Consider the following 26,210-nt stretch of genomic DNA (forward strand, 5'->3'; position numbering starts at 1 on the left):
CAGGCCCCAGGAAAAGCTTCCCGAAGACCTCTGCCTGGCTGAGAGTTGAGTAAGCCCAGGACTCAGTCCCCCAGGACTTAAACACGAGGGATTCAACAGATGCAAAAGAGTCAGGTCTCTCGGCCAGAGAGGATGACGTTTCCACAGTGCCCCACTCTGCCACAGCTGGGGAGATGCCATCTCGTCCACTCCCAGGAGGACACCCGGCCCTCCTCCCAGTCCTCACCCACCGCGAGCATTCTACCACTTCCCCCTGGTCCCAGCCCCACTGGGCACTTCAGATCACCAAGGGGCATCTTCCGTGGGATTATCCAGAGCAAAGTTCCATGCTGCTCTCCAAGCACGGGCAGCTCTTATTCACAACCTAACCCGAGGATGCTAAAAATAAACAAATACATAAATAACTCAGGAGGCAGCTTTGACATCCCAGCCCGACGGACAAAGACACAAACCCACTGCAGCAGGCTTGTGTTCAAATCACATCATTGTGCAGCGTGAACGTGCTCCTGCAGAGGGGAGGCACACGTAGGGCCTGCACATCCATCGCTGTAGTGCGTGGGGCCTGACCCTCCCACTCCCAGTCCCTGGCGTGCGTACCTGGTTCCTTCTGCCAATGCGATTTAGTCCCGGAGGCTTGGCAGGGGACTTGAGGCCCTGGGGGCCGGCGCCGTTCTCGGCGACCTTCCCCATGCCCATCACGGCAGACATCATGGTGTTGACGGAAGATAGATCTGAACCCTCCAGGCCGGCAGGTGGACTTGACGTCATGGGGACGGGGGACTATGCTTCGGAGAAGCCTCTGCCACAGTTCTGGAAAGTGGACACAGCAGGCAGTCAGGCTGTGGGCTCAGCCAGCCCTGCTCACTCTGCTTCCATGGTGTGAGCCCAGAACACCCAGGCTTTCACCAAATCAGGTGCTGGCACCCGAAGGCTCACCCCTCAACCCTGCTTCCTGTGTCATCTGAGGTCAGGCGCCCTGCCTTCCCTCACATGCAGACGAGCTGCTGGCTGTCCGCAGCCACCATTGTAGTCGATGACTCGATGCCGGGCCCTGGCTTTCAAAGGGGCCTCTGCCAGGGCTCCAAAACCATAAACCCTGCTCCTGCGGTGCTCCAAGCAGGCCACAGGTCTGCACCCCGCGGTCCCCAAGTGGCCATTACCTCCATCTTCTGCCCCCAACGGCACTTGGAGACCTCTCTCTGCTGCAGCTGTGGTCGATCGTGGAAGGAGTTGGGTCTGCACGTGTTCCTCGCTGTCCCTCCCCGTAGTGCAGGTGGACACTGCAAAGGACAGGGGGACCAGACTCAGTGAAGCGAGCACTAAGCCTCTGGCTGCGGGCACCGATGAAGGGCATGGGGGCTGAGACGGGCTCTGTAGCCACCTGATGTGGCCAGCTCACACAGCCCAGAGTCTACACCCCTCGCCACCACAGTGCATAGATCTCTGCCAGGCCCTGAGACCCACCTCACCTTCCACCCCAAACCGCCCAGACACAAGATGGGCAAGGAAGTCACCGAGGGCTGGTACTGGGTGGAACCTAAGTGAGAATGACCACAGGCTCCTGCTGGTCACCTATAACCCACTCCAGTGCCTGCCTGCTCCTACCATGTACCTGACACCATGCACTCACCACATTCTGGAACATGCCCATCCTTTTCCAGAAAATCCCACCCCAGCTTTGGTGCCTCCAGTGCACAGGCAGGGATGCTGGAAGGTTCGCCCGCAGTGGGCTGCACTCCCCACATCTCCCCTGGGAGTCCACAGCAGCCTGCTGCCTCAGCCCACTGCAAGCAGGGCCAACGAGAAGCCCGCAGACATAGGGCTTCCCTGCCTGGGTCAGGGCACAGCCCCATCGCTGCCAGTCACAGTGCCCACACGTGCCATCGTGCACACGGGGCGTTGGTAAATCCACAGGCCCACAACAACGGCAGCAAGGAGAGCCTGTCAGCTCTGAAGGAACACCTCCTGCTGACCGGGACAGGTGCCAAGGCACTGCTCAATGGTGCCACCTGAGGCACAGCACAGAAGGCCAGGGCCTGTTCATGAGCTCAAAGCTAAAATCCCACCCCAGGGGCTAAGAAGAGTCTGTCTTTATGCAACTGTGCATTGGATGTGTCCTCCATGAAATCCCACCTTGCAAGCTCAATAGGCCCAAAGGATGTGTTCACGGGGCTCGGGGGGCCTTGGGGGGGGGGCCTCCTGCTGGCCCGAGGAGAGGGACCTGAACAGGAGCTGCGTGACCACAATGTGCCAGGGCTAAGCTCCTAGGGAGCAGGCAACACGACAGCAACTGAGCCATCCGTGAACAGACGTGGCTACAAACCCTGCCTCCCACCTAGCCATCTATCCAGAAAGTTCCCCACAGTAGCTGCCCACTTAATAATCATTAGACCGTGTCTTAACCTCCCTGTTTCCAGCTGCTCTCTTAGGCAGTATCTCCCCAGGTGGAAAAAGATGCACCCTCAAGTACATGTATATTTTAGTGTGTGTATACACCCAAGAAACAGCATACAGTTCTCCCTAATTACGGATGATTCATAAGTGGATACAGGTACTCCTTGTCAGGATATCTCTCCCACAATAGCAATGTACACATGATGATAAAAATCAACTCTTCTATCAGCAAAAAGAAAAAAAAAACCTTCCTAATAATTACAGCTTCAAAGTTCTGTCTTCCTTCTGTCTAGGAAGGAAAAAGGTTATAGGATTTACTCAAATTGGGCCTGGCACTGTGGCCTAGCACCTGAAGTCCTAGCCTTGAATGTGCTGGGATCCCATATGGGTGCCACTTCTAATCCTGGCAGCCCTGCTTCCCATCCAGCTCCCTGCTTGTGGCCTGGGAAAGCAGTCGAGGATGGGACCCTGTACCCGCATGGGAGACCTGGAGGAAGCTCCTGGCCTTCAGATCAGCTTGGCTTCTGCTATTGCAACCATTTAGGGAGTGAACCAGCAGATGGAAGATCTGTCTCTCCTTCTCTGTAAATCTGATCTGCATTTCCAATAAAATAGATAAATTTCTAAAAAAAAAAGTCTCAGCTGAAGGCTCATTTACACACTGTGTTTTCCTTACAGGTATTCCACATTCCCCACTCTTCATTCCCATTTCCTCTCCCTCTCCCTGTCCTCTGTGCTGCCAGGGAACAGACCTTCACCGTGCCCATCTGGCACTGTCCCCTCCATCCGGCTTGAGTGGGCGCGGGGAACCAGAAAGCACGCACAGGCCACAGTATGACCAAAACTCCCCGGCGCTCCGCTGCCCACCCCTCCCTGCCCCCAGTCTGCATTTGTGGATCAGGGCGATGCAGCTCCCTGTAGGACACACACACAGCTGCCCAGCTCACTCCTGGGACCGTGTAGTCAGGGACTTGGGAGTCACTTGGCGCCCAAGCCTCAGGAGGGGACAATGCAGGGCAGTGCAGGGCGGGCCGGGGAAGACGGCGGGGCGGTCACTAACCTGTGTTCTCCGTCTTACTGAGGGGCTGACTCTGGCTGAGCCCAACCGTGCGCGTGGTCACTCCTCAAAGCCACCACTACTGGCCTAGAGATTCGCAGCAACCTGCAACAAACAACGGGTGACATTGAAGTGGGGTGAAGACCGAAGATGATCCTGGCTTGCACCCATGGCAGAGACAAACTCCCAGCTCCCCCGGCTATGGCCTGGCCCACATACAGCCATTGCAGCCATCTGGGTCTGTCTCTACCTCCTTACTAGTTCTGTCTTTCAAATAAATAAATCTTGAGAATAAATCCCTCCCTCCTCCATTAAAACTCAGACCTGCTTCTTAAAAAATTTTAAATTTACTTCATTTGCAAGGCATATGAGACCAAATGGAAGACGGAGAGAGAAATCTTCCATCTGCTGGTTCGCTTCCCAGAAGTCAGAATGGCTGGGGCTGTGCCCCGCTAGGCCAGGACCCAGGAGCTATCCGAGTACATCCAACGTGGGAGGAGGCGCTCAGGCAGGTCAGCTCCTGCTGCCTTTCTCAGGCACGTTAGCAGGAGCTGACCTAGAAGCAGAGCAGCCAGGACCCAGACCAGCTTTCCCACAATGGACGCTGGCATTCCAGGCAGAGGCTTACCTCCACTGCACCACAGCACCAGTCCCTAGAAAAAGGCACATCAGGCAAATGGCCAAGTGGTTGGGAAACCACGTGGGCCACCCACCCTCTTATCCCAGCCTCCTGCTAACGCGCACCCTGGGAAGCAGCTCGTGGGGGCTGGCGTGGCTGGTGCCTTGCCACCCACACAGAGCCGAGTGGAGCTGCCGGCTCCTAGCCCTGCCTACGGCGGAATGAGCTGATGGAAGGAAGACATTCTCTCTTTGCCGCCTTCCAAATAAGACAAGACATAGCTGAAAAAACATTTTAAAGACACCAAAGTGGAGAGAGGGTCCTCTCAGAGCAACAGGGCCAGAGACCTGACCTCGGGGTCCCCACCGTGTGACCCTGGGCACAGAAGCTGCACACTGAGGTTCCTGCAGGAAGGACAGCCCCTGCCCCCCGCTGGCTTGGGGCTCCATCAGGCTCCTGGGATTCAGAGAATGGGAAGGCATGCCAGATCCGCCTCACCTCCATCACCACCTCCTGAGAATGGGCTGTGAGGCTCAGGACACCCGATGAGCCACTGGGAAGGTGACTCCTGCAGGTGAGCGAGGAAGCCAGGGCCGTTGAGGAGGTGCTGGGTTCTCAGACTCGCATTCCCATATGCTTCGCGCAGAGCCCAAGGTGGCTGGGCCCTTCTGCAGAGGGCAGAGGTTGCTCTGGGGCAAGGAGGGTCAGGAGAATGCCAGCCCCCAGTTCCAGAGGAGATAAGGCACATCGCTATGCAAAGCCGGGGAACTTTAAGGTAGCTGTCTCCAGCTCCAACCAAGATAGCAACCCAGAGATAAAGGAGCCAAAGGGCTGCAGCCCAGCTACTAACACCCTCAGGGGGTGTAGGCTGGGCAGGTGGAGGAGGAGAAGGGACTTCGAGAATGGGGGCCCCTTGACCCTCACAGCAGTTGACCATCCAGTTGTTGAGGTGTAGCTCCCAACACCTGTCCTGTGACAGCCTGGCCAGCCCGTTGAGGCTACGTGAAGACAGGCCAAGCAAGCGTCTGAGCAACACGGACACTGAAACGGCCTCTGTTCCCAGGGAGCTGAGCAGTTAGCCAACACATCTTTTGCAGGACCCAGTGGCTGAGTCACGGCCGGGCTGCACCAAGCCAGAGCGGCCCTCAGCCCCAGCACAGCGTCTCTGCTGACCAGGGTGGACTTGCCGGTGTCCCAGGGTGCAGTCAGCTGGGACAATGGCTCTGCGTTCCAGGAAGTGGATGTGTTTCTTGGCCGGGGGTGCAGGCTCTGCCTTGGGTAGGGCGGCCGCTCCTGCGAGTCACCCACCCCACATGGCTCCGACTGGCACAGGCTTTGGGAAAGCAGAGCCGTGGAGCCTCACGTTGCGGGCATCGTGAGGCATTCCTAACAGCCCCTGCCACGGCTGGGTCTCCTCCCACAGGTGAGCGGGAACTGCTGAGAAGCTGGGCAGGTTGTGGGAGAGGCAGAGGAGGTGAGGCTTCTCCATCTGCCCATTGGGGGAGCTCCGAGAACCCTGCTGCTCCAGGCTCTGGCCTTGGCTCACCTTCTGGACCTGCTGCTCCCAGCCCTGGGGAGTCCCCTGTCTGCGTGGCCCCTTCCCTCAGAATAGCAGCCTGCACTTCTCCCCACTGGCCCAGGAAGCACGCCCGGTCACCACAGCCCACAGCCTCTGGGTCTTTCATGCCGTCCATCCTTAACTTTCCTAATAGTTACACCAAGAGCGCAACTGCCCTGCACACATAGATCACGCCAGTGTCTCTGAGCTCCTAGGGGATCCCGTCTCCACGCCAGCCTCTTCTGTACACAACGTGTGACTCCTGGCACGCAGCGCGGGAGAGCATAGATGTGCTGCTGTGGTCACGTTCTCTGAGTCATCGCTGCCCTCCCAGATGCTTGGCGCCTGGCCTTCAAGCCTGGCCCGTGTCTGGGCAGGAAGGAGGTGGGGCGAGCTCTGCACTCCCTTGAGCAGCAAGGCAGTACTGGAACATGTGCAGACACAGCCAGGGCTGTGGGAAGGGCTGGGGGCGGGGGACGTACCCTCGTGACAACAGGGAGGCCGGGAGGCAAGTCTCCAGGCTAGGTCCGAGACCCCGCGCAGCCCAGGCCTGTCTTGGGGCTGGAGGGAGCCTATACAAGAGGATGGGGGCAGAGCCAGGGCCCCAGGGATGAAGACGGCGGGCAGAAGAGCTCTGACTGTCCAGGGCCGACCTGCACAGGACAGCTAGCCGGGGGAACCTGCCAAGGCAGCCCTCCCAGCAGACAGATGTTCCTGAACTCACTCACTGTCCATTACTCTCCAAGGATCTGCTCTGAACCCCATGGCTCGGATGCAGAAACTAGAGGCTGATGGCCCTGCTTGCACGCCCTGGTCAGGACCCTCGGGAGTCTCCCTGGTGACCTCTCAGTGTCCCCAGCCCAGAGATGCTAGGGATGACACTAGCCAAGAGGAACACCTGTTCAATATTCCAGGTCCAGTGCTACCCCTTGGAAGTCCCATGGCTTCCAGCTATAGCCTGACAAACAGCAGGTGCCCGGATCTCATCCCAGACCGCTCTCCACAAACCCTCCCAAGCCAGAAGAACCAGCTCGTTAAACGGTGCAGAGGACACCAAGCCAAGGGTATTCTAGAACCTTCATTCCAGGGGGAACAAGGAAGCTGGTGGAACAAGATTCCAATCCAGGCTTTGTTCACCACGGACAAACTAACCAAGGAGGAAGGCAAGTCACCCAGCTTTCCTGGGAACAGGGATGCTTCCGGTGTCAGCTTCGGGCAGGGCAGGCAGCATATGGCAGATCCTTCAGTGTGACACAGCTGCCATGTTGCTCCCCTCCAGGAAGGCCCCGGTGTAGATGCTGTGGGCAGGGCCCCCACGCGCAAGCCTTCTCAGCCCTGGACACACCCTTTCCCCACTCGCCTCTCTGATTCTCCTAGGCAGGAGGTGGCTCTGAGGGAGGGCAGCCCCATGGCTTCCAGCTACAGCCTGACAAGCAGCTCGGGAAGTGGCCCACAGGGACACAGGCGGTGAAGTTTTTGGGGATTGTAGCAGCGGGGGGGTGGGCATGGAGTACAGGGAGCAACTTCTCTTAAAGATAAAAACATCACCTGCCCATCCTAACCATTGTGTGAGGGTCAGGCCGGAGCCAGCTGACCCCCTGCACCTCGCTGCCGCCACCACCACACGGGCTCTTTGTTTTCTCAGAGGAAGGAAGCGGAGCAGAGGCCCGGTACAGGCGAGGCTGCTGGCGCCCAGGGCTGCTGCAGAAGCTGAGTCCACACCCTGCAGTGCCGCTCCAGGGAAGCATCCCGCTGCCAGGGCCAACGGCTGCCCGCGAGGCCACCTGCCAGCCGTTTGTCACACAGGGCCCTGCGCCCCCTGGGCGGCCCTTGGTGCCGGGCTGTGGGGACAGTAGGTCTCGGGCTGCCGTGCACAGGCAGGCCAGCTGCACTTCCATGCCGTTTTCCTGTTTGGCCCTTCACACTGGGCATTTCACCACCTTCTTGCCTAACAGCAGAAGCCTGCAGCTTTCTCGACTGGCCAGGGCAGCTGGGGGGGCGGGGTTGGGGACAAGGGGCAAGCAGCAGGGTCCAAGCATGCGCTCAACTGAGCAGCTCGCACAGCACCCTCCTGCCCAGTAACTGTCCGGGCCATGAACGTGCCAGATTGCACTCGACCCTCCCCAGGTCCCTCAAGGCACTGCCTAGCTTATCTACTGGCTGTCATGTGACTGGAGTGGGCAGAGCCAGGCAGCCAGCCTGGGCAACGGATGACTCCAAGCCCACCACAAAGGAAGGAAGACTGCTGAATGCCCAGACAGGACCAGGAAACCCAGGGTACTTCTAGAGCTGGAGACAGAACCCTGGGGTTGGCAGAGGGCACTTGTCTGGGGGGGAGGGGGTCATGAAGCCCAGAATGAGGTACAGGTGGGCGGGGGGCAGCAAGCTACCCCAAGACTGCAGGTTCTTGCAAGCAGAACTTGGAGCAGAGTTCACCGCCCCTCAGATGGAAGGAGGCTTGAGAAGGTACTGACCTTCCGCCCTGAGGGGGTGGACCAGGCATGATGGCCTCGACCTCCAGATTCTGCGGACATGCACACCAGGAAGGCACCCCACGCTGTGGACTCACAGCCTGACCCCAGTGCAGGCAACTGGCTCTCTGAGAAAATGATGCTGTTATTCATATCTGCTCTCCTTACAGAAACCCAAAGAGCACCTACTGAAACACTGCAGGCAGTGCAGCACCCTCCAGCACCAAGGACCCTCCTCCCAGCACTTCACTGACCAGCCCCATCTCATCCTGGCTCTTAAGGGACTCCTCTGCTCCCAGGCCCGCCCACAGGCAGGACAGCTCAAGTAGGAAATAGAATCTGTCTTATGGCCAAGTCCACTGGCGCCCTCCGGTGCTGCAGGAGGCTGGGAAGCAGCACACCGGACCTCTCTGGCCACACCACCATGTACAGGCGCTTCAATCAAGGCAAGGACGTGGCTCTCCATGCCCTGACACCAGCTTTCTCTCCAGGGCAGCAAAGAAACGCCACGGGATTGTCCCAGCTGCTGTCTGAGTGGAGTCGGCCTCTGCAGGCAGGCGCACTGCCAGCTTCAGGGAGAAGCTGTGGAGAGCTGGGCAGCCGTTTGCAGAGGGCTTGAGGCAATATCCTGTGAGTCTTTCACAGGCGCCCAGGTCACCGGCCGGCCTCCTGACCTGCCTGGGCATGGCATGTGGCAGAGGCAGGACTCTTGGGGGAGTTCTGCAAGCCCAGCACCCTGGGGTGGCTGGGTGACCTTCACCAGGGGCCTCAGTGCCCTAGAATGCAGGCTGATGCTCCTGAGAAAACCCAAATGACATTGTGGATGGCCAGAGCCGCGTTGGCCATCCCCTGCCAGCTCAGAGGTGGCGGAAGACAGAGGATTCTCCGTCCTTCCTCACCCAGGGGCAGAGAGGCCAGCTGTGGGCAGAACTCACCACATGGAATCAGACATGACCACCTGTCAGCTGAGTGTCCCTCCCTCAACAACCTGACGTCGAGCACTGCAACTCCACAGCAAAACAAAGCCTCCAAGATGGCTGGCTGAGTGCGTGCTGCCAGCCACCCAGAAACATGGGGAGATGCAGATGGGCGACACGAAGGGCTGGTGGAGGCAGTGCCTCCTGAGGTGGGCAAGGGGCAGGAAGCCTCACAGGGGGTGCTTGGTTCACAGCCCTTGCCCTGCCAGGGCCTTGGGGGTCCTCACTGTGCCCCCACCTTGTGCCCCTTGTCCTCAAGGTACAGGTGCTCACTTGCTTCAGACTGAGCTCCCGCGAGGCCCTGCTCAGGCTGGTAAATGTGGGTACCGGGGTGACAGTCCTCCTGCAAGCCTCTGTATGCCCCTCCAAGTGTCACAGGCTCAGCCAGAAGGGGGACAGAAATCCCAGGGGCACGGCTCCCTGACCTCCAATGCCCCAAAGACGAACTGAGAGCCCAGCCAGGGCCACATGCCCTCAGATGGGCAAAGAGGTACACCATGCTGCTTGGGGCTGCCAGGTGAGGCCTGCCCAGGCCCAGGAGGGCCACAGCTTCCACCCTGTCCTGTTGGACCAGGCGTCTCGACAGGGAAGATCCTGTAGAGTGCAGATTTGGCGCCCAGGGGAGCGCCCGTGTCACATAAGCTGCGGGTGACATGGCAGGCCCCCAGCAGGTCATGCGTGCCACGCCAGCAGCACGCTCCTCTCCAGTTCCTGTTGCACAGCAGAGCCCCTGCTGCCCTGGAAGGATGTCCCTGCTCTTCCCTCCTATCTTGCCTCAGCAGCTCGCAGGAGCGGCCCCCTCCCCCAGGCTCGTTCTTATCTCCCACTGAGCACACCAGCTCAGGGGCTGCAGTTTTTGCCACCTGCCCAGAGGGGCAGCGTGCCTGTCTCCAGTGTGGACCTCTGGAGCTTGGCACCAGGCTGCAGCACCACCAGCCCGGCACCCACGTCAGCTCCCTCTGCAGCATCGTCCTCACGGCCGGGGGCGGGCCAGGGCCACTGCTCCCTGCAGAGCTGACTTTGGGGCTCGCTCACACGTGGCTTGCTGCCTACAAGAACAATCTTCAATGCAGGCCAGAAACTTCAGAAGTCAGTTATGGCAAATGCTGCCTGCACGCCACAAAACGGCCATGGGGGCTGGGACAACAGACCATACCCTTCGTTGTACACACGGATGCGGGACCCCTTGGCCACGGCGGGAGGCTGTCTCCGACCCCCCAGATGTCACTCCTCTGTAGGATGCTGGGGGAGCTGGCTGCCTGGTGAGAGCCACGTGTGTGCCACTGACAGGGTGGGACCCCAGTCCCGCTTCCCACCACACGCATGGGGCTGGCTGAGTGAGGACAAGGAGGAGACCCTGATCACCATCCCCCAGGCAGAGCGCCTCTCTGTGATGCCAGCACAAAACCAACAGAGGACAAAGATGCGGGCCCCAGCCCCCCAGCAGGGATGGGTGGCAGGTGGTGCCCGTAAGGACTGCCCTTCCGACACTCCAGAACAGAGTCTGTGCCACATGGGACACCTGTGAGCACGGCCAGGTGAGATTCAGGGCTACCCTGCCAGTCAGGGGCCTGTGAGAGAACAGGAACTGGAAGCCGAGGGCCCCACTGGCCAAACAATCACCCTTCAGCACCCTCCATTTCCTCCCAGCCATGAAGACAAAGGACACAGAAACCCTGCTAGACCGCAGCATCTGCCGTGCCTGTGAACGTGCCCGGAGAAAGCCTGTCCAGAGCCCTGGGAGATGCTGTACTACACGCTGGCAAGAGAACGCAACCCACTCCACCACATCTAGCACACACACTCCTACCCACCCCACGTCACGCTCGACCAGCGGCTCAGCTCAAACCCAGCGGCTGGCATGCAAGTCAAGAGGGCAGGTTCAGCAACCTGACTGATTTAGGATCCTTAACCGGCACCACAGCCATAGTTTAACACACACGGCAGTCGTCTGAACAAGGGGCAATTAGAGGCACAAAACTCAGTCAGGGCAGGCATGGAGACGCGCAGGGGAGGGGAAGGCCGTCCCCGAGAGGAAGTTCTCTGCCACACTGCAAAGCAGATGTGACGGAGGAAACGCACAGGCGGGAAAAGCAGGAGAGGGGTCTCCAGGGCATGGGAAGAGGAGCCGGTTGCGGCTGCAGACAACATCTTAACACTCCGTCAGTTCAGACTTCACCCAGGAAACCGGCCGACCTGGAGCACTCCAGGGAAGGTCCTCACAGAGGCCCATGTGGGAGGCCAGCATTGTGGCACAACACGGAAGCCATTGGCTGCAACATCCCACATGGGCAGCCCTGCTTCTTATCCAGCTCCCAAGTCCTTGGGTCGCTGCGCCCACGTGGGAGACCTGGGTCTCGGCTTTGGCCTGGCCCGGCGCTGGCCATAGTAGCCATCTGTGGAATAGACCAGAAGGTACAGGATCTCTTCTCTGACTTTCCAATCAACAAATTTAAAAAAATATTCACCTTAGAGATCACAAGCGCATACTACACCCAATCCCCAACACTTGGGAGAAAGCCAACGACCCTTCGCGGTGCCGTCACGCGAGGCCCACGCAGACGGCATGCGTGCCGCCCGGACATGACCCTGCACAAACTGTGCGGTCCCCATCGCACAGTGCCTGAGAATGAGGACTTTGTCAATGTCCCTCAAGTCTCATGAAGCGGTGACACGGAGCCAAGTGCACTGGAAAGTCCATAGATTTTTCCGAGTCCTCTCAGGCTTCTGGATTACAGCCCGTAATTTGCTTCCTTCTGAGGTTTTTAAAGCCTAAAGCACGAGTGAGATAACCCAGTCACGGCTTGACCTGCGGGCGCAGGAGCGGAGCAACTGCCCGGGTTTATGAGTATGTGGCTCCCGTGAAATGCCCATGAAGCCAACTGGAGACAGGCATCTCCTGAAGAGAGCTGGTCCCTCCCAACCTGAGTCATCCCCACTCCGCTCCAACCACCCGGAACCTGCCGGGGCCTGGGCCCACCCCAAACATGGCCAAGTGTTCACAAAGTTAGCTTGACGCTTAGGACCAAGTTGTGCTCCTCGTGCTGACAGTATACACTTAGAAGTGCAGGACAGGCTAATGGAAACGAGCCACTGTCACGGGAATGCGGTGATCCCCCTGGGGCAGCTCGGGCTCTGCCACTGAGGCGGGACATCTGCAGGGAGTTCTAAGCTCCTGGAATCAGCCTGGCCCATCCCTCGTTATTCTTATTTAAAAAAAATTTTTTTAAAGATTTATTTGTATAGGAAAGTCAGATTTACACAGTGAAGGAGAGACAAGAGAGAAAGATCTTCAATCTGCTGGTTCACTCTCCAAGTGGCCACAATGGTCGGTGCTGAACCAATGAGGAGCCAGGAACTTCCTCCAGGTCTCCCACGCAGGTGCAGGGTCCCAAGGGTTCTGGGCCGACCTCATCTGCTTTCCCAGGCCACAGGCAGGGAGCTGGATGGGAAATGGAGCTGCCGGGACACAAGCCAGCATACATATAGGATCCCTGGGATCGCAAGGCCAAGATTTAGTCACTAGGCTACCATGCCGGGTGCCCAGCCCTGGTTACTACAGACATTTGGGGAGTGAGCCAAGGAATACATACATGTTTTTTCTTAATAAAAGTACAACTGAATTTCACTTTAAGTTTCTATACACCACAATTATTTAAAAATACATACAAAATAGACAGTAAATATCAACCCTTCCTGGGCGCCCTCCTCCAGGATGAGTTTTTGGTCAGTAGCTAAGTGCTAAGCAAGGCTCGCATCATCCCACAGACACCCACTGAGGACAGACAACCTAAGAGGACATGGCCACGGCCCTGGCCACCTTGGCAGACACATTCAGGCAATATTCTTGAAAATGTAAAGTAAAGTGCATGTGACGTTCATTTTTGGGCAAAGACTGCACATGTTTGTGGTCCTCAAGCATTGTGAGGCCTTCAGCAGTGGCTGGGGAGCGTGGGCCAGACTCCCCTCCTTTAGACCAACACGGGCTGCAGGCAAGCCCTGGATGCACAGAGCCCCCCGGAACTCTCGCCAGGGTCAAGGAATCCAGGGTGGTCTCAGCCCTGGCCGCACGGAGCCCCCCGGAACTCTCGCCAGGGTCACAGAATCCAGGGTGGTCTCAGGGAGCATGTTTGCTTTGCAATTAACAAAAACTAATGGTGGCTTTTGTGAGCCTCTTAAATGGAAGGCAAGAATTTAAACCAACACACACACACACACACACACACACACACACACACACACACGGCAGTTCTGCTTGCTTAAATTGCAATGCAATGCAAATAGGCTATAAAAGGAAGAATTATATCAGCCATAAAAACCAAGTCACAGCCAGGGGAATGGGGCAAGTAGATATTGAAAGAGGTGTGGGGTGGTAGCTGGCCCAGTCCTTGGTTTCCCTACAGATGAAAACTAACCAACTTTTTCTGGCCTTTAAGCTGTAATTGAGTTGAATTAAAAAAAAAAAAAAAAAAAAAAAGCTTAAGATCTACCCAAGGCCTTCAAGTAGATTTTGATGACAAAAACACCTGTTGATGGCCTCAGGCGCACCTGCTGACCCAGCACCAGCCAGCAGAGGTGCTCCAGAGGGAACAACTCCAACAGCTGGGAGATTCAAGTGCGGCCTGAGGCGTCCCACAGCTTCCAGACTGGCAGTAGCCTACCCTTGGAGCGGCGCAGGGAAGGAGAGCTGAGCAGTCAGGGACAGAGGGGCGGGGAGGGGAAGGCGCACCTGAACAACTCTCAGAGATACCCGCGCCCAAAGGCGCTGCCCGCACACAGAGGAAGGGGACAGAATCAGTGTCGCTGGAGGCGGTGGCCTACAAGTGGAGAAAGGCAGGAAGGTCCCGTGTGATGCCCATGGAACCCTCTTCTGAGAAGGGCGGGGCCTGCCTGAGCTGGCAGAGTGCAGAAGAGTCCAGGGCCATGGGGATGGCTGTCAGGAAGGAGCGGGGACAGGAAGGAAACCCGAGACAGACAGAGGCATCCCCTTTGGGAGAAGTTGGATGTGGGTGGTCTTAATCTTGAGCACACAGCAGGTGCTGCCAGCAGGGGAGGCAGAGAAGGGGGGACCTGAGAAGCAGCCCCCTGCAGCCCAGAGGTGAGGCTGAGGGGAGCAGAGGCACTTCTAACCACATGATCTCAAGGTGCTCTCGAGCAGCCCAAGCCCAGGGCAGCCGCCAAGTGGCACTCTGGGAGCCCCTTCACTTGCTGGGGTGCCTCCTGTGCAAGTTCTCCGTGCTGTTTCAGAGGGCTGCATCTCGCATTCCAGCTCTGAGAGGCACGCCCGCTCCTTCGCTTGCAACAGCGTGGCTGCTCCCCTCAAGCAGCACACAAGTGGATTCCATATACAGGCAACCCAAGGCACCGTGGAGAGGAGTGTCTCCCAACAGCCAACCCCAAGCGGCCTTCACGCTGGCTTTGCAGACAGGACCTGCTCAGTCGAAGCCAGACAGGGCCCAGTGCTCCCCACCAGGGCGAGCTCCGCCATGCCCAGGCCCCTTCTCAGAAAGTAAGTGGGTCCCGGCAAGCCTGCCTCCACTGCTCTTTTTGGGTCAGTTCTTTTCTTCTTTTGTTTAGATCTGACTCAGGACTGACTTCAGTTACCTACAAGCCGGCTGCAGCACCTAAGCAAATTAAACCATTTCAAGCTGGGAAGGAAGTGGACAGAGCTTTGAAGCAACGTATGCAAATTGTCTCCTCCCTCTCCCCTCTGCCTCACCCTGCTCTCTTCAACCTGTGAAACGAAAGCAGGCAAGTGTTTCCTCAGAGGAAAACCCTAGGTTCTCAGGACATGGAAAAACCCATAGTTAAACCCTTGGCTTGCAGAAAACTAAAAACTTCAGCCGTTCTGGAATGAAAAGCCGCATCCAGAGCTCTGCAGAGCTGAGCAGCTGCTCCAGCCAGCATGAAACCCGAAAGGGGGCGATGCTATCTTTATCCGTCTCCACCTGGAGTCGGGGCCAGCCCCGGCCCGGGCAGAGCTGCCAAGGAGCCGTCTCAGTTCTAGTCTGCTGAGCACAGGAGACAAAGGCCAGTGAGGCCTACCCAGCAGCCACGCACACTGGGCCCACCTGCAAGGGGAGAAAGCAGTTAATCATTACAGATTGTAAAGGGATGCCAGAGAGCAAGCAGCCCTCCAAGTGAGGAAGTCATGTCCATCAACTCCACATTCGGACCACAGCAGCGGCATCCGCCTGCCCTGACTGCACTGCCCAGGAGATGGAGAGGACGCCGGGGCAAGCTTCTGGGCAGGAAACTGTTGCTGCATTACACCAAAGTCCAGCTCACAGGAAAGGCCTGCAGGCCACCTGGTGGGTGGGAGCAGGCCTGGGACGACCTGCTGTAGGCCTGGGAGCAGGCCTGGGACGAATGGCTCTGGGAGGCCTGGGAGCAGGGCTGGGAGAAGCTGCTGTAGGCCTGGGAGAAGCTGCTGTAGGCCTGGGAGCAGGCCTGGGACGAGCTGCTCTGGGAGGCCTGGGAGCAGGCCTGGGACGAGTGGCTCTGGGAGGCTTGCGAGCAGGGCTTCTTACAAGCCAGATGCTTGTATGGGGTTTAGCGGCACAGAAGGCTCTGGTGTGAGTGACCCCCTGACTGTGGTATCTTCATTGACCTCTAAACAACCTGTTCTATTTTTCCTCCAGGCTTTTCTTTTTCTTTAAGATGTATTTACTTATTTGAAAGTCAAGCTAGAGAGAGGAGATGTGGGGAGGGGCTCTTCCACCAGCTGGGTCCACTCTCCACGAGGCCACAGCAGCCAGAACTGGGGCCATTCTCGTTGTCCCTCACCCCAGGTTATCAACAGGGAGCTGACTCCCAAGCAGAGCAACTGAGACTCGAACCAGCACCCACAGGGAATGCTGGCTCCCAGGCGGCGGCTCATGCCACCTTGCCAGTCCCTACCATTCCTTGAATTGCTGGAGCACTGCCACCCAGGCCACACTCCTCCAGGCCTGGCCAACACTGTCACCAGCCCACGTGTGAACCTCCAAGGACGGAGGGGCCTGCTCAAGATGCTGTCCGGTAATGCGAACTGGCGCCAGCAGAGCGCACTTCCTGTGTCTGCGCTCGGCCAGCTCCGGAACCTCTGAGCCCCAGTGTGCTCACCTACCAGACACGACAGGGACCAGACCTGCCTTCCAAGCACAGAGGGGAGAGGGGACGTGTTCTGGGGCGCAGGCGCTGCACGGTCTCGCCAGCACACTGGAACAGGGACCTTGCTATGGCCGAGGCTTCAGATGTGAGCCCACCTTGCTTCATGATGGTGCCCAGTGACCCACTGCTTGGGGAGTGCCTGTCCTGGTACCCCACCCGTGGCGGTCAGGCAGCTCCCACGGCCTTGGTGACACCCATGTCCTGTGCAGGCGGCTGTGCATCCTCCTGGCTGATGGCAGGTGGTGGGCACCACAGCAGCCTGGATCCCTGGCCACTGCGTGGAAGGGAATGGAGCACCATATGCCAACAGGCACCGATGTCTTACGGGGCGAGAGGCTGACTTCAAGGCTAGCTTGGTTGTAGAGCGCAACCAGCAGGATCTGACCTCAATACCACCGACAGCAATGGCCTGGAACACCCACACATCACTCAGTCCAATCAATCAGGCATTTTATAAAATCAGCCAGATGCCTAGCCCCATTCACTTCTCACTCGCTTCTACTCATGGAACTAAATGAAAGAAAATTTAAAGACTTGCTTATTTGAAATTCAGTTAGAGAGGCAGGGAGAGGGCAGAGAGCGATCCTCCACCCCCTGGTTCACTCTTCAAATGAGCACAACGGCCAGGGCTGGGCAGGCTGAAGCCAGCAGCTTCTTCCAGGGCTCCCAGAGGGTGGCAGGGCATCAAGCACTTGGACCATCCTCGGCTGCTTCTCCATACCGTTAGCAGGCAGCTGGACTGGAGCAGTGGAGACTCAAACCAGTACCCATGTGGAAAGGTGGTAGCTCTACCCACTGTGCCATAACGCTGGCCTCTAAATGAAAAATTTCTAACCACTCAATTTGGGTCTTTTTGTCACCAAACACAAAGTCTTCACTTTTGGGCCCAGTGCAGTAGTCTAGTGGCTAAAGTCCTCACCTTGCATGCACCAGAATCCTATTTGGGTGCTGGGTTGTGTCCAGCTGCCCCACTTCCCTCCCTGCTTGTGGCCTGGGAAAGCAGTAGAAGACAGCCCAAAGCCTTGGGACCCTGCACTCACGTGGGAGGCCCAGAAGAAGCTCCTGGCTTCAGATCAGCTCAGCTCCAGCCGTTGCAGCCACTTGCGGAATGAACCAGCAGACAAAAGATCTCTTTGTAAATCTGCCCTTCCAATAAACATAAATAAATCTTAAAAAAACAAAACTTCACTGCAAGACGATGTTAATAACCACCTACAGTGCACAAAGTGACATATTTAAGATATACTGATAATGTAGAAGTGGTCAGTCACCAGCACCCCACAGTATTTGTGCCACATTGAGTCCTGGCTGCTCCCTTCCAGCCTCGCTCGCTGCTCATGTGCCCGAGTCGCTGCCGGGCACACGGGAGCCTGGGATGGCGCTCCTGGCTTCGTCCCGACCCAGCCCTGGCCATTGTGGCCATTCGGGAAGCGAGCGTCAATGAAGTTCTCTCACACGGTATGCTCCCCATCTGACCCTCTGCCTTTGAAAGAAGTCAGTGGGTGCACTGCAGGTTCGGGGCAGAAGCCTAAGGAACAAAGCAGGTACACAATGTCTACCTCCTACAGCTCCTAGGCGCAGACCATGGGCAAAATATTTCAATCTCATTTACTTACTCACATGCAAATTGATAACCTACTTCTCCCAAGTCAGAGAAGCATCAGCCTTTAGTCACAAACTGTTTCTGTTTGTTTAAATCTGTTTCCTGTGACCGTAGGAACATTTCGCAATTTAGCACCCAAGGTCATCAGCTGTCCACAGCATACTTCACCAGAATGTAGATGAAGACAAAGCCCTGAAACACACATGCACCACAAGATACCCTGTCCTACAGAAAGCTGCTTCCACAGCACCTCGATGTGTGAAGGCCAGAGGAAGACGTAAAACACAAGCTAAGAGAGAAGGGAGACGGCGGCTGGGCCAGGAAGGGCCGGGGCAGGCAGGGAGTGAGGCTGCACTGGGCATCACTGAGGCTGGGCCAGGAAAGCCCTGAGCCCACAGCCAGTCCAGGAAGGGCCGGGGGCAGGAGGCTGGGAACTCCGTCCACAAGGGTAAAGGGCCTCAAGACTGGCCATCTTTCACTGCTTTTCCAGCCATGAGCAGGGAGCTGGACCGGAAGCAGAGCAGCTGGATTCCAGCAGATGTCCACATGGGATGCTGGCAACTTGGGCAGAGCTGAACTCGCTGCACCCCGGAGGGCCTTTTGGTTTCAAAGTCGTGCACTTCACAATGTCGAGGAGCCGCTCAAGTCCCCACAGAGGCTCAGAGCACTGTTCTTTGCTTTTCCTAAGGAACTAACGCCAGGGAACATCCTCCTGGGACACCGCAGATAACAGGAAGACTGCAACCAGATTATCAGTGGATTTGCCACCCGTCGCCTGGCCAAAGAAAACTCGGCGCCACCTCTCACTGGTTCTCAGCACCCCGTCACTCAGCAAGATGATTCAGATCAGAAAGCCCGCGTGAGCACCACAGGAGAAGCACGCCACGGTCCAAAAAAGCACGAGCCAGCCGTCCCATGCCATGAGTTGTGTTGTGTTCAAGCAGTCGTCCACTCCTGGGGGTTTCTGCATGGAACACCTAGATGGCCCAAACCTCCTTCCCGTTGCGATGTCAGGCCTCGACACATGGTCCACACACAGCGACTGATTTGCAAGGGCTTAACCAGATGAGCTGTCTGTCCCGGGGCCCAGGCTGGTTGGGCTGCCTGCTGGGAGGTGTCCCGGGCTACTGCAGCACGCAGAGCGCCTTGCCAGCCTCCATCGATCTCAGGGCCTTCACATGTGATGTTCCCAGGGTGTGCTACCCTACACAGACGCCGGGGCCACGACCATCCGCCCCAGCTGCCCACTCCGAAGTGGGCCGCTTTGTGGGCCATGTGACTGCGGGCATCCCTCGGACAAAGGCAGGCGTTTCCTTGAAATCTCAAAAAGCCAAGTAAGGTCACCCCTCCAACAACTTTAACCCATTGATGGAATTCGTCTCTGTTCCCCTCCTTGTAAATAATGCAAGCTCTGGTAAAGCAGTCTTAGTCGGCCGTCACAGCGGATGGCATTCACTTGTGAAGGCGAGGGAGAGTTTTAAAATAATGAACCAAGGTAGGGTCCCTGATGTCTTCCCCCAGTGCTCCACGGGACGGTGGCAGATGAAGGCAAGCCCCTTCCTGCCAGCCCCACACAGCCGCCAGGGGCACAGCTGAGCTCCCCGTGCCTTTGATTCATGGGGGGCTGAGCCTCGGGCTGCAGCAGCTGTTCTAGGACGTGCCTGAATGCTTTCCTCCCCGGCAGCTCCAGCCCCACCATCCTAACCTCTCCCAACAGCTGTGCCCCAGACCCGCCCACCCAGGGCACAGCACCAGCACGTCATACCAACCGAGGCGCTGCGAGGCACTGCTTCCACTGGTTGTTTGCAAGGCCCAGGAGACAAAGCCTTCTGCCCCGGGCACCATCCCTCCTGCAAAGAGCACGCAGCCCTGGCTGCTTGCTTTTGGGGAGGTCTGGCCCCGACACCCAGAAAGCCAACTCCCATTTCGTGTATACATTTCACACGGGGCAAAAGCACTCCACTGTGAGTCCTTCCCACGTGGGCGCAACAGTTGGGAGACAGTCTCCCGGACACTCACAAAGCACATTTCCAAAGAATTACATTTTCAGAGGGAATTCTCTTTTGTCAAAACAAAAGCAGTAATCATACTTGAATCGAAGACAGGAAACTTTCTATTAATCTTATTCACACATTCATCATGCATTACACAGAAATAAAAGACTCTTCATGCTACTCTGTGGGCCTGGTGTGATGGCTCATTTGGCTAGTCCTCCCTGTGCAAGCACTGGGCACCAGTTCATGTCCCAGGTGCTCCACTTCCCACCCAGCTCTCTGTGGCCTGGGAACCCGACAGACGATGGAACAAAGTCTCGGAAACCTGCACCCACGTGGAAGACCTACAAGAAGCTCCTGACTCCTAGCTTTGGATTGCCTCAACCATTTGGGGAGTATCCATTTGGGGAGTGAATCAATGGATGGAAGATCTTTCTGCCTCTCCTGCTCTCTAAATCTGCCTCTTTAAAAATAAGTAAATCTATAAAAAAATTAATACGCAAGTGTTTAAAATGCATCTGTGGCTCTGAGTAATAAAACTGGGCCCAACAATGCTCTATAATCTCGCAGATAATAATCAAAACGTTAGACAACCATCAGGAGGCACTAGAGAAACTGGGTGGGCGGGGGATGGGTTTTAACCCTGGGATTTCCACGAAGATGTCCATCCCTGCTGCCAGGGACTCCACTGTGCACCAGGGAGTGCTCGCGAGTTCCAGCCCGCCCACGGAGCTGCCGCCGGGAGCAACACAAAAACACAAAGAATCCAACAACTCTGCTACGTCCCATGTACCTTCCAAGTTAGGCTTACTATTCATGGTCCCCCCCCCAAAAAAAAGCCATGCAGACACTACTCCAGAGGCCTTGTTTCACACCGGCCAGAACCACGGACTGCAGAAGAATGCTGAGCAAAAACAAAAACCAATGCAAAACGCAGCCTCTCCCATCCCTACCGTTCCAAAACTCAACAGGCCTTGCACCGGGTCCACACCTGGTCGAGCCCATTCCCCGATGGGTGGGAGCTGACCTTGTGTCAGGCGCGTCAACAGCCATGACATGCTCACACACCCTTTTACCCAGAAATGCGAAAGGACTCTTCACATGAGCAATATGAACCACGTGGCGGAGAGGGTCTTCGGACATCACTTGAAACTGTTAATTAATAACTTTTTGTCCCGAAAACAATTTGGGCAAAACAAATAACAATATTTTAGATTACATTTGAGTACCTTTAGAAGGTGCCACGCACGCAAGCAGCACTGAGCCTGTGCGTGTAGGGGGTATTCCCAAATGAAGCCTCTATAACAGGTTCCTGGGTCTAGGCCATCCCAAGGTGCCTTTCCAACTTCCCCATCCCCTCAACGCACGGTGAATTGGCATGTGATTAACCGACCCTTTGGGAGAATGACTCAGGATCACCACAAGGAACAGTCTGACACAGGTTGCCTTTGGAAACTCGGGGAAACGTCCTTCCTACTCCCCGTCTTTGCCCCCGCGTCACGGAGCCTCTGTCGGCCACGCGTGCCTTCAATGGAAGTGCTCCGAGCACCATGAATGCATGTGGCGATCCTGCAAGTGTCCCCCATCCCACGACCTGTCTCACCCCATGGCCATCAGCGCAGCAGCCATGCAGCCTGAGACACCTGAGTCTCCTGCTCGGGGTTTCCTTCCATCCCCAGCCCCCGCCGCTGTCTAATCTGCTGACGGGAAAGCGGGAGGCTGCAAGTGGCCAGGCTGCCACCATGGCAAGACCAGGGTGCTGAAGTGTGGGCCGGGCAGAGGTGAGCTGCTCCGAGGAGCTCCTCCCACGACTGCTCACACGTCTGTGACTGCAGACAGCTGTATTTCACACGCGCTGCTCACCCCTGCCCCCCAGCACACACACACACCCCTGCTAGCTCACTGCCCACCAGCTGAAGGTGCTGGGTACACAGAAGCAAGGAGAGCTGCCCAGTCCCTCGCTGTTGCCATGCCGCTAAGCGGCAGTGCCCTCTGTCTAACTCGCAGCATTATCAGCCAAGCACTGTTAATAATTTGGAATGAATTCGCATAGCTTAACAAATTAAGGTCCCTCTCCCTACGCTCCCCGCTCCATGTTGGAACGTGTTGGTGCTTCCGAGAAAGTTTTAGCTCCTGAGCCACCTGTGCCCCTTGCAACAATTCAACTGCTGGAGCCAAAGGCACGCCAGACGCCAGACGTCCCAGGGAGCCCTCACTCAGGAGCACTGGCCTTGTGTCCCACTGCACTAGCAGCTTCTCAAACAAAGAGGCTTGCCGAGGCAGACAGAGAGGGGCTTATCAGCTTAGGACCAGGGGAGGGTGGCACACTTCACTGCCACACAGAGTTCCCTCCCTCTGAGGCGGCCAAGGAAGTGCCGGCTCTGCAGCAACTTTGTCACGGGTCACCCCCACACATGGCCAGCTAGGAGAGGAAGTGAGCCTGAGGAGGAAGGGAAAGAAGGAAGGAAAAGCAGAGGGGAGAGCACAAGAAGGCTTCTTCCTGGAGGCTTGGAGAGCCCTGGCTGCGCAGGATTCCAAGGCCGAGAAACCCTGTCTCCTGGCTCCTGCCATGGGCTCCGGGGACCGTGGCATGGTGGGTGCTTGTGACGTGAAGGGGAATGCCCAGCAGAGGTGGGTACCCCAAGACCCACGTTCCAGGGCAGGGACCAGGCCAAAGGGTGCTGCCCTGAGCCGGCAAGGGAGCAGCTGGGAGCCAGGGACCATAAGCCACAAAGCAGGTGTGTGGGTTCAGCCAGTAACGACAGACGCACATGGAGAACTCCATCCTCCTCCAAGGCCCTTCTGGACACCGGGCACAGCAGGGTCAGGGCTGTGCTCCAAGCAGGGTGAGGCTGGAACAAACAGCACTCTCCCCTCTGCCTCCCCCTCCGAAAGCAGACAGCCACAAGACACCAGAAATAGCCAGCGGCGGCTTCCCAGAGCCCGCCCGCCCGCCGGGATGTGTGCATTAGGAGCAGGCCCCTCGCGACGCGTGTTACCCTGAGCCCGGCCGTGACTATATATGGTATGTTTATGGAGCCAACAGACACAAACACAATGCAGAACTTGCCACAGCCCTCCGCGAGACATCCCCTGTGTCGGAGCTCAGCAAGGATGCTCGTGGAGCCGCAAGGCCCTCCGCGCAGGCCTGCCTGGCACACGGCACTTCCTCCTCCACCTCCCACAGGCCCGGCTCAGCAGGCCCACAGACCCGGAGCCCACGCTACGCGACGAGGCCATGGGCCCGTGGGACACACTGCAGCAGCGTGGGGGTAGTGGTCTGAAGATGTCTTACAGTCCTGGGCGAGCTGCTTGTGGCAGGGAGGGGAAGAGAAGGCAGGGCTGCATCAGCGCTTTAACAGCCTTGCCCAACCTGTTCTGCGGTATGTTCTGTTAACTCCTTTCTGGCGCACGGACGCAAAACAGCAACCTCTTCCTCCCTCTTCTCACCCTCACAGCCGGGGGGCCACTCGAGGCAGGCCGGCACCCCGGAAAGGCCCAAGCTCACTTCACTTCAGCCATCAGCTCACCGGCAACTCCCAGAATCGCAGAATTGGTGCCCAAGCTGAGGCTGAGCCAGGTGCAGCACTGGCAGGCCCTGGAGGGTGAGAGGCACCAGGCACTCACAGGTTAACGACGGCATGCAGACCAGAATGCTACCTGCCTAGCAACACAGCATCACACAGACACACACAGGAAAAGCAGTTTCCAGCAGAGCTGAGGGAGCTGCAGGTGCAGGGCGGAAGGGAAGCACCAGCATGGCCATCCCTGTGAGTGAGCACAGACTCAGAGAGGCACTCCTGGGAGGAAGGCCCGGTGCTCAGGGGCTCGCCTTCCCCGCCTTCCCGGCCCTGTCTACGGCTCCTCACGCCTCGCCCCGCACCGCACCGCGCTCCAGGTGGCGGGACTGCCGGGTCATGAAAACACTCTTCTGGGACAGGGAGAAGAAGCGGTGCCGTACACACGTTAGCAGACACACTTCCGGGAGCTGCAGGATGCCCAGCCTGCAGCACAGCAAGGCCCGGCTGTGGGCTCGGGCTCGGGGTGCTGTGAGCTCCCACGAGCCAAGCTGTGAGGGGGTGACTCACAACGCGCAGGCAGCCACTGGGATCATGGGATACTCCACCAGATGAGTCAGCAGGGAGATTAGAAATACATATGTGTATAAGAGGAACATCGATGCACACGACACATACACCACATACACGGCAGCACAAAACCTAAGTGTGCGAAACCAAACAGGAGGGAACATTCTAGCACGAGCACCTCCGCGTGCGCAGGAGACACCTCTCCAAGAGGGCGATGACTAAGTTCCTTTTCTACAAGTACTCTGGAATTCCACGTTGTACAGCTGGTTCTGGGAGCCTTCCTACCTTCTTTCTTTAAAAAATCAATTTTTCCATTACAGTATAATGGACAAAACCTGCCTGTGTCTACAACACAGGTGGGATGTTCTGATATGTATTTCTAGATTGCAAAATGGTGAAGCCAAGCCCCTTTCACAGACCCAGCACGCCCCTGGCCGTGAGCTACCCAACATCAACCACAGGACAACTGAGTGCTAACGAAGAACTGCAAACGCAGAGAAAACCACTCCAGGCAGGAAGGAATCCCACATGGCATGCTGCTTTGAGACTTGTCAAAATAAGCACGCACCAAACACAAGCGGCACGCAAAAAAATCAAAAACCCAATCACTCTCTCTGCTCAAGTGAGGCGTGTGGGCTGCTGCGGGCTTTCGGGATGAGCGGCCGGAGCACACCAGTCCTGCTGCTGAGGCTCACACGCGGGTCAAGGACACGCAGTGTGGACAAAATGATGGTATTTAAAGCAAAAATCTGGCCTATGCCAAAAAAAAAGAGGCCGCTGTGATGCACACTGGTGGCAGGCTGAGTGGGCAGCCGGGGCAGCTGTGCCTCCCACTTGTCCTACAACAAATGGGGCATTCAGAGGCGCCGGGGGCAGGGGCTGTCCGGGGGCTGTGCAGCGCGCACCCGGGCCGGCGAGCGGCTGGCCTGCCCGTCCCACAGGCTGGCATTCGGTTGGAGCAGCGGCTGGCCTGCCCGTCCCACAGGCTGGCATTGGGTTGGAGCAGCGGCTGGCCTGCCCGTCCCACAGGCTGGCATTCGGTTGGCGCAGCGGCTGGCGCTTCAGCAGATAGAGGCCCCGGGCCTCGCAGCCCCTTCTCCCGGGCGCTGGGCCGGCCGATAGGCACCGAGCTGCGAGATAAGGCTGCTGCCCAGCGCGGGCCACGGCGGCGGGCGCCCCCAGCCCCTCCCCGGCTCCGTGCCCTCCCCAGCGCCGGGCAGACGCTGCAAACGCCGCCAGCCCGCGGCAAGCAAGCAGGCATCCATGAGGATCCTGGCTTCTACCCAAGTTTTCAGACCTCTTACTTCCAAAAAGCATCCCATGGTTCACCGTCTCCACCGGCCGCACCCAACACCGGGGAAGGCTGTGAGATCCTAAGCCCTTGCAGTGCCCTGCCATCGCCGGGAATGGGGCCTGCTGAGGGTAAGATGGAGCGACTGGTCCCCTGGGCCCCGTGCAGAGAAGGACTGCTGCAGGGAGGAAGGCCTCACCAGGGCCCCCTCAGGCCAGTTCCTCCAAGTCAGCAAACTGCACGCAGAACGGGCTGTTTCCAGGGACACACTGATGCCAGAGGCTCAGGCGTGAGGTTGTGCCCACAGGCGCAGGGCAAGAACACCCTGCTTTCCAGAGAGCGCCAGGTCCTCGGTCTGACGGCTCCTGAAGGTTCCAGAAGGTTCCAGGAGGTGCCTCCGTTCTCGGAAGGCAGCTCACTTACGAAAGCTGAAGGCGGAAAGGGCCCGAAGCGCACTGCCTTCCCGGCTCCGCCAAGGGCTCTCCTCCCTTCCTCACACAGGGCTTTTGCACAGCCCCAGCTGTTCCCCCTCAGGAGGCGCCGGCAGGGCCACAGACCACCTCAGGGTCGTTCCCAGAACCGGGTGAGGGGGACCAGACTACAGTATAATGTTTCTAATCTCTAAGAACTAGTTAGGTGTCTTTCTCTCTCTTTTTTAAGCCCTGTGGGGACTCGGTAGCGGACCACGCCGTGTGAACGCGCGGCCACAAGCCGCCACGCGCCTCAAGGTCTCCCCGAGGGACCTTGGCCGGCAGGGCGGCCGCCCCCCGCAAGCCCCGCCCCGCGCCGCCCCGCCGGCCAATCGGCGCCCGCCCTCCTGACTGACGGCCGGCCCGGCCGCTCACAGGGCGCACAGGCGGAGGCGCGGTGGGCGAGGCGAGGCCGCCCCTCAGCAGGCAGCGGCGGGCACCGAGAGGCCCTGGAGAGGCGCCGTAGGCTGCTGCAGCTTGCCCGGGCCCCGAAGCGGCTGAGAGGGAAGGCGGCGTGGGCAGGGGGCAGCTCCACA

The 26,210-nt window shown here is 57.9% G+C and overlaps 1 protein-coding gene across 1 annotated transcript in view; it reads right to left on the reverse strand.

Annotated features, from left to right (window-relative positions):
- The window catches only part of RREB1 (ras responsive element binding protein 1), a 92,812-nt gene that overhangs the window by 43,857 nt on the left and 22,745 nt on the right, over positions 1-26,210 (reverse strand). The window contains exons 2-4 of the mRNA XM_040984022.1: positions 3,455-3,556; positions 1,161-1,280; positions 598-810 (exon numbers count right to left, since the gene is read on the reverse strand). Of these exons, the coding sequence (XP_040839956.1) occupies positions 598-768 (171 nt within the window). The 5' untranslated portion in view covers positions 769-810; positions 1,161-1,280; positions 3,455-3,556. The remainder of the gene's footprint in view (positions 1-597; positions 811-1,160; positions 1,281-3,454; positions 3,557-26,210) is intronic.

This window comes from Ochotona curzoniae, unplaced genomic scaffold, assembly GCF_017591425.1.
Source record: "Ochotona curzoniae isolate NIBS_2020 unplaced genomic scaffold, NIBS_Ocur_1.0 contig_4064, whole genome shotgun sequence".
Classification (NCBI taxonomy): Eukaryota; Metazoa; Chordata; class Mammalia; order Lagomorpha; family Ochotonidae; genus Ochotona; species Ochotona curzoniae.